Source organism: Notechis scutatus, chromosome 5 (genome assembly GCF_049901735.1).
Source record: "Notechis scutatus isolate UNSWTSFEM ecotype Mainland chromosome 5, rNotScu1.2, whole genome shotgun sequence".
Taxonomy (NCBI): Eukaryota; Metazoa; Chordata; class Lepidosauria; order Squamata; family Elapidae; genus Notechis; species Notechis scutatus.
Genome location: NC_142013.1, coordinates 4,928,904 through 4,942,362, shown reverse-complemented (window position 1 = coordinate 4,942,362; position 13,459 = coordinate 4,928,904). Strand labels below are relative to the sequence as shown.

Genomic DNA, 13,459 nt, shown 5'->3' with positions numbered 1-13,459 from the left:
TCTATCTATCATCTATATATCTATCTTTCTACCAACTTACCTATCTATCTACCTATTTACCTATCATTACTCCTCTCTTTCCTTTCTTATCTGTCTACTCTCATTATCTATCTATCCATCCATCCATCCATCCATCCATCCATCCATCTATCTATCTATCATCTTTCTATCTATTTCAATCTATCTATCTATCTATCTATCTATCTATCTATCTATCTATCTATCTATCTATCTACTCCTCTTTTTCCTCTCTCTCTCTCTTATCTGTCTGCTCTCATTATCTACCTACCTACCTATCTAATTTACCTAGCAGTCCACCTCACAAAAAGCGACTTAAGGCGGTGTACCTTTTATCTATTATCGATCTACCCTCTCTCTCTTTTTCCCTCTCTCAAAATCTATCCTTTCACTCAGTGACCCCATCCGTCTTTCTCTCCACTCAATATCTATCTATTCATCCTCCACTCTCTCTCCCTCCCTCTCAGTCTCTCCCTCCGTCTCTGTTTCTCCCCCTCCCTCTTCCCTCTCTCTCTCCCCCCGCATCCCAATTCCAGGCTCGCGTCTCCTTTGGCACCAGCTGATCGCTCGCGCGCTTTCCCTCTCCCCCCTCCCAACGTGCCCCCAAGATTTGGGCTGGCCGGAGAAGTGCCGGAGAACTCCATTTCCCAAGAAGCCTTGCGCCGGGCCGGCTCTTCCCTCCTCCTCCTCCTCCTCCTCCCTCTCCCCCCCCCCAACCTCTCTTTTTTCCAAAGCGGGCTCCTTCACCTTTTCCCACGGCGGTCTCTCTCTCTTCCCTCCTTGCGCCGGAGTGACGGCGGATGGACCGACTGGGGGGAGACAAGGTAGGCGTTGCCGCGGAGCCGGTGGAGCGGGGGGTGGGGGAGGACTTCCAAATGAATGGGAGGCTGACTCAGCACCAGGTGGGCCCTGGCAGGATGGCTTTCCGGGGTCTCCTCTCCCTTTTTTTCCTGGGAGTTTATTTTACTACCCCTCCAAGTTTGGTGGATGCAAGGCAGGGGAAAAAACAAACACGCAAAGGAGACAAGGCTAAAAAACAAAACATGCCATCCAAATCCGTGAGGTAACAGTGCCCATCATCCACTCCCATTGCCCTTCATTGCAGGATGCTTTTTTATCCCCTTCTTGCTTCCTCTCTGGGGTGTGTTTTGTGTGTGTGTGTAAATGCAGATTATTTGGAGAAATAATCTGCATTTACCCCCCATTTAAACTCAAACTGCATTTAAACTCAAACTGCATTTAAACTCAAACTGCATTTAAACTCAAACTGCATTTAAACTCAAACTGCATTTAAACTCAAACTGCATAAGGAGCTGCTGAGGCAGTTCTACAGAGCAGGGGTCGCCAACCTTTTGGACCTCAGGGACCACCAAATTTATAATTTTAAATCCCAGGGACCACTAACTGGTTCTGTGGGCGTGGTCTAATTTGTGGGTGTGGCTTGGTGGTCCTGTGACTGGCTGGGCATGGCTTGTATGTAAATATTATAAATATTTATATAAATATTGAATTTTTTATAAAAAAGAGCAACTTTTACCCAAAAACAAGCAAAGCAGGCAGGCAGATTGAGTTGCTCACAGAATCATTCAGTGATCTATCTATCTGCCATCGGCTACCTGAGTCTGTCACATAAAATTTGCTTGCCATGAGTCTGCACCGAATAATAGAAACTTCAGTCCTAAGGGAGGTTCGGCTGTGCTTAAAAGCAGAGCCGAAGATCTAAAGACTAGCTAGAAAGCAAGAAATCCAACCATTTCCTGCTTCCTAGCTAATCTAAATCTCCCAGCACAGCAGAACAGATGATGGTCGGAAAAAGGAAAAATAGCAATTTAGCAGGCAAGTTTGCCAGGTAAGGAGTGATTGGGCGGGGAGGGTTCCCGCGGGCCATGTGTGTAGCGTAGCCTTGTGTTTCTGTGCAGCCTGGATTAATTGCTTTGTGGGGGTGCTCTGGGGTGAGATTTCTCTGCGGCCCACCAAAAAATTTTCATGGCCCACCAGTGGCGACCGCTGCTACAGGGGAATTATTGAGTCTATCATCTGCACCTCTATAGCTGTCTGGTTTGGTTCTGCAACCCAACAGGACAGACACAGACTCCAGAGGATAATTAGGACTACAGAAAAAACAATTACTACCAACTTGCCCTCAATCAAGGACCTGTATGCTACATGAGTCAAAAAGAGGGTTCTGAAAATATCTACAGACCCCTCACATCCTGGACATAAACTGTTTCAACTCCTTCCTTCAAAACGACTATAGAGCACTGCATACAGAACAGCTAGACACAAAGACAGTTTTTCCCCGAATGCTATCACTCTGCTAAACAAATAATTCCCACAACACTGTCCAACTATTTACAAAGTCTGCATTACTATTACTATTAATCCTCCCATCCCCTCCCACTCATGACTGTATGACTGTAACCTTGTTGTTTGTATCCTTACTGTTTATGTTGACTGTTTCCTAATATGAGGAAGTTGTAGGTGTTGTACCTTATGATTCTTGACTCTGGATGAATGTATCTTTTCTTTTATGTACACTGAGAGTATTTGCACCAAGACAAGTTCCTTGTGTGTCCAATCACACTTGGCCAATAAAGAATTCTCTTTCTCTTTCTAATTCCATTCCATATTCTATTCTATTCTATTCTATTCTATTCTATTCCATCCCATCCCATCCCATCCCATTCCATCCCATCCCATCCCATCCCACCCTATCTATCTATCTTTTCTATCTATCTATCTATCTATCTATCTATCTATCTATCTATCTAATCATCTACCAACCTATCTACTGTACTTACATCTGTCTATCCTTCCATCCATCTATCCATCCATCCAGCTAGCTAGCTATCCATTCATCTCTCTGTCTCTATCATCTATCTCTATCTACTTACCTATTGTACCTACGTCTGTCTATCCTTACATCCATCCATCCATCTATCCATCATCTATATCTATCTATCTATCTATCTATCTATCTATCTATCTATCTATCTATCTATCTATCTATCTATCTATCTATCTGCACCCCCAAATGTGATGTGGCCCCATTCACTTTAGCGGCACTGTGCAGATAATTCTGGTTCAGTTCCTGATCTTTCTGTTCCTTTCTTTTTATGGGCAAATATTTGTCTAAGGAAGGGTTTTCTCAACCTTGGCAATTTTAAACCGTGTGGAATTCTGGGAGTTGAAATCCACACAGCTTAAGGTTACTAAAGTTGAGAAACACTATCTGGTGTAAAGTGTTGTTTACTTAACTGGAAAACCCAGATGGATGGCCTTCAGCTTCCAGAATCCTCTGCAATGCCCAAGGAATTCTGGGAGTCAAAGTCCATATAGCTTAAGGTTACTAAAGTTGAGAAACACTATCTGGTTTAAAGTGTTGTTTGCTTAACTGGCAACCCGGATGTGTGGACTTCAACTTCCAGAATCCTCTGTAATGCCCAAGGAATTCTGGAGTCAAAGTCCAGAAGTTTGGAACGGTTCCCCATTAGGAACAAAGGTCGGAAGGGAACAGCTAGCCTTACCTTACCTGATGCTCAATAAATGAGATATAATTCCCAGTCTTCCAGCTAGCATTGGTCATGCTTTAGGAATAATAATCCTGTTTTCAGACAGGATACTGCCTGTTTTCTCTCACTTTTGCAGGTTCCTGGAAATCCAGATGATGGTCCAATTTAAGCAGTTTGGCACAACTTTTATACAAACCCTGATCCTTTGAAAGACGACCGTTTGGTAAGACCTGTGGGACGTTGCATGCAATAAAACCAGGGCTGGGCTGCTTCCGGTTCAAGCGAACCGGTAGCTAATTTTATCATTTTTAATAGCCGGTTTGGTGAACCGGTAAATCCCACCCCGGCTGCCTCCCCCACCCCTCCCAGGAGTCCCCATGTGGCCCATTTGGGATGCCAGGTAAGTACAGGGCCCGTGTGCAGGCTTGAGGAAGATGAAAAACGGGCCTCCCAGAAGTTCGGGAAGACCGGAAATGGGCCCGTTTCTGGCTTCCAGGGAGCCTCTAGAGCCCAGGGAGGCCGTTTTTGCCCTCCCGGAGGTTCGAAGAAAGCCTTCCTCCTCCTCAGGAACATCCTCATCACTGCTGCCAGTCCCCACAATCTCTGAAGGCAACAGTCCACTCCCTAATTGTCCTGGCTCCTCATCTGAGTCCTCGCTCTCCTCAGCCGTCCGCACCTGCTGCCAGCTAACCACAACAGTGCCTTTACTCCCAAATCAACCCTTGTTCCTTAACTGTTCCCTTCCTCTGGCAACTCTGTGCATGCGCACATTGGGAACAGGCTCCAGCTGTTCTTCTGCCCCACTGATCTCTGACACCAAAGGCAGCTGATAACTGTCAGACGGCCCTGGCCCCATCTCTGTCTCCAACGCAGAGCCCTCGTCAGAGCCTTCCCCAGACTCCAGGACTGGCCTATGTTCCTCCCCAACCTCCTCACTGTCTGAATCTGCCGCCAGCTCCGTTGGCCACTGGCAGGCTACAACACATCCGAATTTTGGTTACACGACCATTGGGGATCACACAGTTGTGTGAAAAATGGTTGTCACTTTTTTCAATGCCGTTTGTAACTTCGAACGGTCACTAAACAAACTGTCGTAAGTCGAGGACTGTCTGCATGGTTGTTCTATATTCTTGGAAATATAAATATACCCATTGCATAATATATATCTTCCTCTCTACTTTAACAGTCACCTGTATTGGAGACACACACGCAAACTTATTTTTAGACTCGGTTGTTTTTCTGCATTTTCTTTCTAAAAAACAAAGAAGACTTTGGCTCTTAGCTTCTCTTTGAAGCACCTGATGTTTAAACTGATAAATTTTTAACCCCAGATTGAGGATTAAAGGCAGTGAGAGTTGGGGAAAAACACCCTTTTTAAAAAAAGGGTAGGAAAAACAAAAGTTATTTAAGGAGGTCCATGCTTCAGAGCAGAGACTGTCAGCCCAGATCCAAAATTCAGAACAGATGGATGTTCGTCTATTTCCATACACCATAATATTATTAAAACAGTTTTTATTATGAACTCGCCTATAACCTAGCGTTGCCCAGGTATTTATCCTAATCCTATATGAGACAGGAAAAACCCTGAATTCGGCAACCCGGAACAAACGTCATTTCTTATGTTGGATTTTCCTCCTTACTAGAGAGAGCCCTCTTGTGGAGTACTGTGAAGCCGTTACCGTGGCAATACCACAGGGCTGTGCAGTAGAAGCCATTTTATGGCAGTACGGTAGAAGCCATTTTAAAGCCCAACAGGTTGCATCTTAACAGAACATACACCCTGAGGGGTGTTAGGGGTGTCTTATCCCCACAATATCTGTTTCCAGAGGGTAAGTCATCTATGTACCAAGTTTGATTGAAATTGTTCAAGGCATTCCAGAGTTATGCTGGAATACATTTTAAAAAATAATATATAGATACAATGACCGCAGTTCAAGGGTACAGAGCAGGATTCGATCGACCCGCAGCCTCTTAAAAGCAGGATGGCAAAAATAGCACCATCAGCCAAAATTCAATTAAAAGCCTCTGAAAGAAGAATATTTTGACCGTCTGTGATGCAGTTTGTCGCCAGCCGAAAGATAACCAGGAGGAATTGCACAACTGGGACAGTTGCAGAGAAAAAACACACAACAAAGCCTCAGCTTGCCGCATAGAAAAATCAGTGGCAAAGGTGTGGTTTGTGACCGGGCATCTCTAGCAGGTTTTAATGATCGGATTAATATATAACTGCAGGTAGTCCTCGACTTACAACAGTTCACTTAGTGGCCATTCAAAGTGGCAACAGCACTGAAAAAAGTGGCTTTAGAATTAGAATTAGAAGAACTTTATTGTCATTGTACAAGTACAACGAAACTGTGGATGCACCCCAATACAATAAAACCAAAGCACTTAAAAATGAAGATAAGAAAAATAGAGTACCCACGTCTCCATTTGCAATTTGAGAGTACGATATCTACGAATATACACAAAATATACATCCATCACTGACTGTAATGCTTAGCCGAGTATAATGCACAAGAGATGGATTGTACTGTAATATGTTATTATACATCTGAATGGGGTATTGAGATTTCACATCTTTTCACAACTTAATAAGGTAGTGACTTCATGTTTAATTGCGATTCGGATGGCCCAGGGAAAGAAACTATTTGTTAGTCTAGTGGTGTGGGATTTTATTGACCTAAAACGCCGTCCAGACGGCAGCAGGTCAAAAAGATAATTGCCAGGGCGTGAGGGGTCTTCTATGATGGCCTTGATTCTGCTTTGGCAGCGGGACCTGGCTAGGTCTTCCAGGGAGGGCAGAGGGCAACTAATGATCTTTTGAGCTGTGTTTATCACCCTCTGTACAGTTTTCCTGTCCTCAACTGTGGAGCCTGCATATCACACACGCAGACAATATGTCAGAGTGCTCTCCACAGAGGCTTTATAGAAAGCCAGCAGCAGCTTCTTATCCAGATTGTTTTTCCTGAGAACCCGCAGGAAGTGCAGCCGCTGCTGAGCCTTCTTCACTATGGCCTTGGTGTTAGGGGACCAGGAGATATCAGCTGAAATATGGATGCCAAGAAATCTGATCATAGGGACAGTTTCCACTCGTTCTCCGTTGATGATGAGTGGGGTGTGGTCCTGTCGATGTCTCCTGAAGTCCATTATCAGTTCTTTGGTTTTATGGACATTCAGTGACAGATTGTTCTGTGAACACCAGATAGACAGGTTCTCTCCTTCTGCCCTATATGCCGTCTCATCCTCTCCAGAGATGAGACCAATCACGGTCGTGTCGTCCGCAAACTTTATGATGGTGTTTGTTGCGTGGCTTGGTGAGCAGTCAAAGGTGTACAAGGCATATAGCAGGGGGCTCAAGACACAACCCTGGGGGGAACCAGTACTGAATGTAATAGTGGAAGAAAGGTGGGGGCCAAGTCTAACAGACTGTGGTCTGTTTGTCAAAAAGTTCTTAATCCAGGAACATGTGGGGGTGGGGACCTGCAGATTATACAGTTCAGTTACTAGCATATCTGGGATGATAGTGTTAAATGCAGAGCTGTAGTCCACAAAGAGCATCCTCACCTAGCTCTGTTTGTTCTCCAGATGACTCAGCACTGTATGAAGTGTGATGGACACAGCATCCTCTGTAGATCGGGTTGCTCTATAAGCAAACTGATGTTGATTGAAGGAGGGCGGGAGGCAGTCTCTGATGTGCTGTGAAACTAGTCACTCAAAAACCTTCGTAATGGAGCTTGTTAACGCTTTGGGCCTATAGTCATTGGGAGTGTTTATAGTTGTGTTTTTTTTTGGGAACGGGGATGATGGTTGCAGCCTTCAGGCACTGTGGGATGATGGCATGTGTTAAAAAGATAGATTGAACAGCTCAATAAGTATTTCTGCCAACTGGTCAGCACACGCTTTAACTACTGCACCAGGAATGCCATCAGGCCCAGCAGCTTTCCTGGGATTTACTGCTCTCGGTGTTTTTCTCACCTCATGCACCTGAAGAGAAAGAGGTGCAGCGTCGTGGTCCTCGTGAGGCAATACGTCCAGGTTCTTGGTGGTCTCAAAGCGTGCAAAAAAGGATGTTTAGCTCCTCTGCTAGAGTGCTGCTGCTCTCACTGTTTGTTGGGCCCTGGCCTTTATAGTTGGTCAGGGCCTGTATCCCCCTCCACATCTGCCGTGGGTCACTGTCAGTAAAGTGGCCCTCGACCTTCCTCCTATACATCTCCTTAGCATGTTTGATGCCCCTTCTCAGCTCAGCTCTGGCAGTGCTGTACTGTGAGGTGTCACCTGCTCCGAAAGCCAGGTTCATGGGCCCTGATCAGAGTCTGGACTTCGCTGGTCATCTAGGGTTTCCTGTTTGGGAAGGTCAATCAGTGGTGGGATTCAAAAATATTTACTACCAGTTCTGTGGGCGTAGCTTGGTGGGTGTGGCAGGGGAAGGGTACTAATCCCCATTCCCTCCGCACTCCAGTAACCTGCTTTGCAGCTCCGTTCTCCTGTGCAGGGCAACCAAAGAGGCAGGGAATAGAGGGGGGAGGGGCCAGTCAGAGGTGGTATTTGCCGGTTCTCCGAACTACTCAAAATTTCCGCTACCGGTTTTCTAGAACCGGTCAGAACCTCCTGAATACCACTTCTGCTTACAACTGTTTTTCACACTTACAACCGTTGCAGCGTTCCATCCTCCCCCCCACCCTTGGTCATGTGACTTAAATTTGGATGCTTGACAACAGATTCACATTGATGATGGCCGTCGTGTCCCCTTTTGCAACCTTCTGACAAGCAAAGTCAAGAGGGAAACGAGATTCATTTAACAACCGTGTTTCTAATGCAAGAACTGCAGGGATTCACTTAAAACAGACGTAGCCAGGGAGGTCGTACATTGGGGCAAGACTCACTTGACACTCGGGCTTAGTTTTTGGGGAGGAAAATAAGGAAAGAAAAATTCTGCCTCTGCCTACCAGCAAGCCATCGGTATTCATCTGGCTAGCGTCCTGTCAGTGAGTGAGAGAGTTGAGGGCTGTTTGGAAACTGAAACAGTATTTGCTGTGTGAGCAAGGAGGAGACAGCAAGGAGCCTGGGCGTGGCTTAGCTCAAGTGTTCTGTACTAAAGCTGCTCTGAAACTGAAACTTCTCTCCTCTGCTTGTGTTTTGCATTTGGAAGAGATTTCTTTCCAGGTGGGGAGGGGGAGTAGAACTCTTTAGCATCAGAGCATGTTAATAATAATAATATATGAAATACTAATAGCTTTGATGGTCATTTTGAAAAATCCTTTCTTAGTGAGCACCTAGAAGCCGAGAGGAACATACGTGCCAAATAAGTTTGTAGGCTTTACAGTTCTGGAGATTTTGTGATGATGCGTGAGTGGTATTTCGCTTTTATATAGATGGATTGCAAGTAGTACATGACTTATAATAATTATTGGGACAAGAATTTCAGTTGCTAGGCAAAGTTTTAGTGACTTTGGTCCCATTTTACAACCTTCCTTGCCACAGTTGTTAAGTGAATAATTGCAGTTGTTAAGTTAGGAACACCATTATTAAGCGAGTGTGGCTCCCCTCTTCCCATTGACTTTGCTATCGGAAGCCACCTGGGAGGATTCCCAAATAGCGATTTTGTGACTTGGGAAAGTTGCCACGCCCCTGAATTGTGAACATGTGATTGTGGGGCATGTCCAAATTGACATGACTTAATTAACAACCACTTTGCATTAACAACAGAAATTTCCAGTCCCAATGTTGTCGTAAGTCAAGGACTACCTGGAATGCATTCAGGGTGTTTTTCTCCCTTCAAAAAATTGAATTAATATAATTTGGACTTTTTCTTTCTTTTGTTCTTTCTTTCCTTTTCTTTCCTTTTCTTTCTTCTTTCTTTCTTTTCTTTCTTTTTCTTGCTTTCTTTCCTTTCTTCCTTCCCTCCCTCTCTCCTTTATTTCCTTTTCTTTCTTTATTTCCTTTTCTTTCTTTCTTCTTTCTTTCTTTTCTTTCTTTTTCTTGCTTTCCTTCCTTTCTTCCCTCCCTCCCTCTCTCCTTCTTTATTTCCTTTCTTTTTCTTTCCTGCTTGCTTGCTTGCCTTCCTTCTTTTCCTCCCTCTCTCCTCCTTCTTTCCTTTCTTTTTCTTTTTTCTTTCTTGTTTGCCTTCCTTCTTTTCCTCCGTCCCTCCATCTCTTCCTTTCTTCCTTTCTCTTCCCTTTTCTTTCTTGCTTGTCTTTTCTCCCTCCCTCCTTTTCTTTCTTTTTCCTTCCTTCTTCCTCTTTTTCTTGCTTGCTTGCTTTCCTTCCTTCCTTCCCCCCTCCCTCTTTCTTTCTTTTTCTTTCTTTCTTTCCTTCCTTTCTTTCTTCCTTCCTTCCTTCCTTCCTTCCTTCCTTCCTTCCTTCCTTCCTTCCTTCCTTCCTTCCTTCCTTCCTTTTCTTCCTTCCTTTTCTTTTTTTTTTTTTCTTTTCCTTGCTTGCTTTCCTTCTTTCCCTCCTCCTTTCCTTTCCCTTTGCTTCCTTCCTTCCTTCTCCCAGATCTGCTCCATTTCCAGCCATGTCGGAGCCCATAACGCTGAACGTTGGCGGGAAATTATACACCACGTCCCTCTCCACTCTGACCAGCTTCCCAGACTCCATGCTGGGCGCCATGTTTAGTGGGAAGATGCCCACCAAAAGAGACAGCCAAGGCCACTGCTTCATTGACCGAGACGGCAAAGTTTTCCGCTACATCCTCAACTTCTTGAGAACGTCTCACCTGGACCTGCCCGAGGACTTCCAAGAAATGGGCCTGCTTCGGCGAGAAGCAGATTTTTACCAGGTCCAACCCCTCATTGAGGCTCTCCTGGAGAAGGAAGTAGAGCTCTCTAAAGCTGAGAAGAACGCCATGCTCAACATCACTTTGGACCAAAGGACCCAAACGGTTCATTTCACCGTCCGGGAAGCTCCTCAGATCTACAGCTTGTCCTCTTCTAACATGGAAGTGTTCAGCGCCCACATCTTCAGCACTTCCAGTTTGTTCCTCAAACTCCTGGGCTCCAAACTTTACTACTGTTTCAATGGCAACCTGGCCTCCATCTCTACTTATTTAGAAGACCCCTACCATGTCACCTTGGATTGGGTGGCCAGCGTGGAAGGTCTACCCGAAGAGGAATACACCAGGCAGAACTTAAAGAGGTTGTGGGTCCTTCCCACCAAGAAGCAGATTAACAGTTTCCAGGTCTTCGTGGAGGAAGTGCTGAAAATCGCCATGAGCGATGGGTTTTGCGTGGACGCCACTCACCCGCACACAACAGATTTCATGAATAATAAGATTATTCGGCTCATTCGCTACAAGTAGACCTGGAGCCGGTTTTCTATCAATGATGCACACGTTTGGCGCCGTGTCGCAAGCTTACAGCCTGGAGCTGACTTCGCCCACCATGGGCTAATCCCGTGATGGCGAACCTATGGCACGCGTGCCACAGGTGGCACGCAGAGCCATTTGTGGGGGGCCAGCCAAACTTACCTGCACTGCACATGTGCGTACCTCCCAGGTGATTTTCGGCCCGTTTGAGGCCATTTTCACTCTCTTGGAGGCTCAAGGGAAGCTTCTGCAGCCTCAGGAGGCCGAAAAACGGGCCTTCCGGAAATACCGGAAGTGCCAAAACGGGCCCGTTTTCAGCCTCCTGAGGGTTCCCTTGAGCCTTCATGAGGGGGAAAATGGCCTCCCTGGGGTTCCAGAGGCCCTCCGGAGGCTGAAAATGGGCACTTCCGGTATGTCTGGAAGGCCTGTTTTTCGGCCTCCTGAGGCTACAGAGGCTTCCCTCAAGCCTCAGGGAGGGCGATAATGGCCTCAAACGGGCCAAAAATCAGCTGGGAGGCATATGCATGCGCAGTGCAGTTAAGGTGGCAGGTCGGGGGTATTGCACACGCATGCGCAGGGGAGGCAGAGCGCATTGCATTGTGGGTGCCGGCATGCACGCGCTTTCGGCACACCACAACAAAAAGATTTGCCATTACTGGGCTAATCCAAAGCATGGTTCTAACCGGAGGAGGCCTAGGGGTTTTTTGTACTAAAAAGACTAACCTAGAATTTGCTAAAACTAGAAACAGGAATGTGATGGATTTTTTTTTATGTGCGAATTGCATAGGGGTCTTTGCTCCGTAGAAATTTGTTGTCTAAATGCTATTGCGAAGGAGGGAGGGAGGGAGGGAGGACAGAAGGAAGGAAGGAAGGAGCCATGGTGGCACAGTGGTTAGAATGGAGTATTGTAATCTGACTCTGCCGACTGCCAGAAGTTAAATCCCAACTGGCTCACGGTTGACTCAGCCTTCCATCCTTCTGAGGTCGGTAAAATGAGGACCCAGATTGATGGGGGCAATAGGCTGACTCCGTAAACCGCTTAGAGAGGGTGTTAAAGCACTGGGAAGCGGTATATAAGTCTAAGTGCTATTGCTAGTGCTATTGAAGTGAAAGAACAGCATTGAAGCACAATGGTCATTCCATGCTAAGGGTTTTTTCCATCTCCAATGATAGCTGGTGCTGGAGACCATTTGAAATACTTCTGATAAGATTGGAACAGCCTGTTTTTGAATTCAAAATAGTCTTTACTCTTGATTGGAAGCGGTGAGCTCATCCTGTCCAAATGTCACTTTTTCCCCACATCCGTGTGGAAAAACGAAGATTTAGACACCAAGGAAAGACAAGGAAATAATTCATTATATTTCTAATTATAGGTTTTGTCTGAGGCTGGAATGAAAATATCCATTCCTACTCTGGGGAAGAGTGAGAGAGAAAGAGAGAGAGAGAAATTTATACATACAGTACAGTCCCCGACTTACAACAATTCATTTAGTGACCAAAGTTAAAACGGCACTGAAAAAAGTGACTTATGACGGTTTTTCAAGTGACTTGCAGCATTCCCATGGTCATGTGGTAAAAATTTGGAAGGCGTGTCTTTATAACACATCCCAGGGTCCCGTTTTGTGACCTCTTAATCTGCAGAGTCCATGGGGAAGCCAGATTCACTTAACAACCGTGTGACTTAAGTTCACGGCAGTGATTTCGCTTAGCGGTGGCGAGAAAGGTCGTAAAATAGGGCAGAACTTGCTTAACAGCTGCCTCGCTCAGCAAAATTTTGAGCTCCACTGTGGTCGTAAGTCGAGGATTGCCTGTCTAGCAATGTTTTTACTCAGAAGAAATGCAAAAATTTCCTCAGAGACTTTCATTTCTCTCATGACAACAGCCTTGTTTTAACTTCATTGCGTCAGTTTCCCCATTGGAAACGGAGATATGGGGGGAGGGAACAGCCTTAACTTAAGAGAACGGACTTCTTTCAGAGATTAAAACCATATTTTTTAAAAAATAAAAATAACTTGAACTGAGAAGGGCATGATACCCGCTAGGGTTGATCCCTTCTCATGTATAGAATACAGGTAGTTCTTGACTTGCTTTGTTTAGTGACTGTTCAAAGTTACGATGGCACTGGAAAAAAAAACATATGACCGTCTTTCACACTTAATGACCATTGCCTCTTCCCCAGGGTCATGTGATTTACATTCGCTTGACAACTGACTCACATTTATGACCATTGCATTGTCCTGGGGTCATAGGAATCCGTGTTTGCGACCTTTCGACAAGCAAAATCTAGGGGCAAAGCCAGATTCACTTAACAACCGGGTGGCTAATTTAACAACTACAGCCATTCAGTAAACGAATGCAGCAAGAAAAGTCGTAGAACGGGACGAAACTCCCTTAACAAATGCCTCACACTTAACAACATAAATTTTGGGCTCACTTGTCGTAAGTTGAGGGCTACCTGTATAAACACAGAGCAGGATATTTCTCTATTATCTGCCTGGTTTTAAAAGACAAATGGCTATTTATCATCTTCAGAGGAAACTAAGGTGTAAGACCAGACTCTCGCCGATCTGTTTGAAGGGCAAAATTAGATTAGATTAGATTAGATTAGATTAGATTAACAGAGTTGG

General features: G+C 45.2%; 1 protein-coding gene across 1 annotated transcript; it reads left to right on the top strand.

The window, feature by feature from the left end:
• The first annotated feature begins 3,664 nt into the window (after nt 1-3,664).
• KCTD21 (potassium channel tetramerization domain containing 21) lies at nt 3,665-12,864 on the top strand. The gene is made up of 2 exons (XM_026689134.2): nt 3,665-3,753; nt 10,025-12,864. Exon 2 carries the CDS (start codon nt 10,044-10,046, stop codon nt 10,824-10,826), a length of 783 nt encoding a protein of 260 aa, XP_026544919.1. The 5' UTR covers nt 3,665-3,753; nt 10,025-10,043; the 3' UTR covers nt 10,827-12,864.
• Nucleotides 12,865-13,459: the final 595 nt, after the last annotated feature.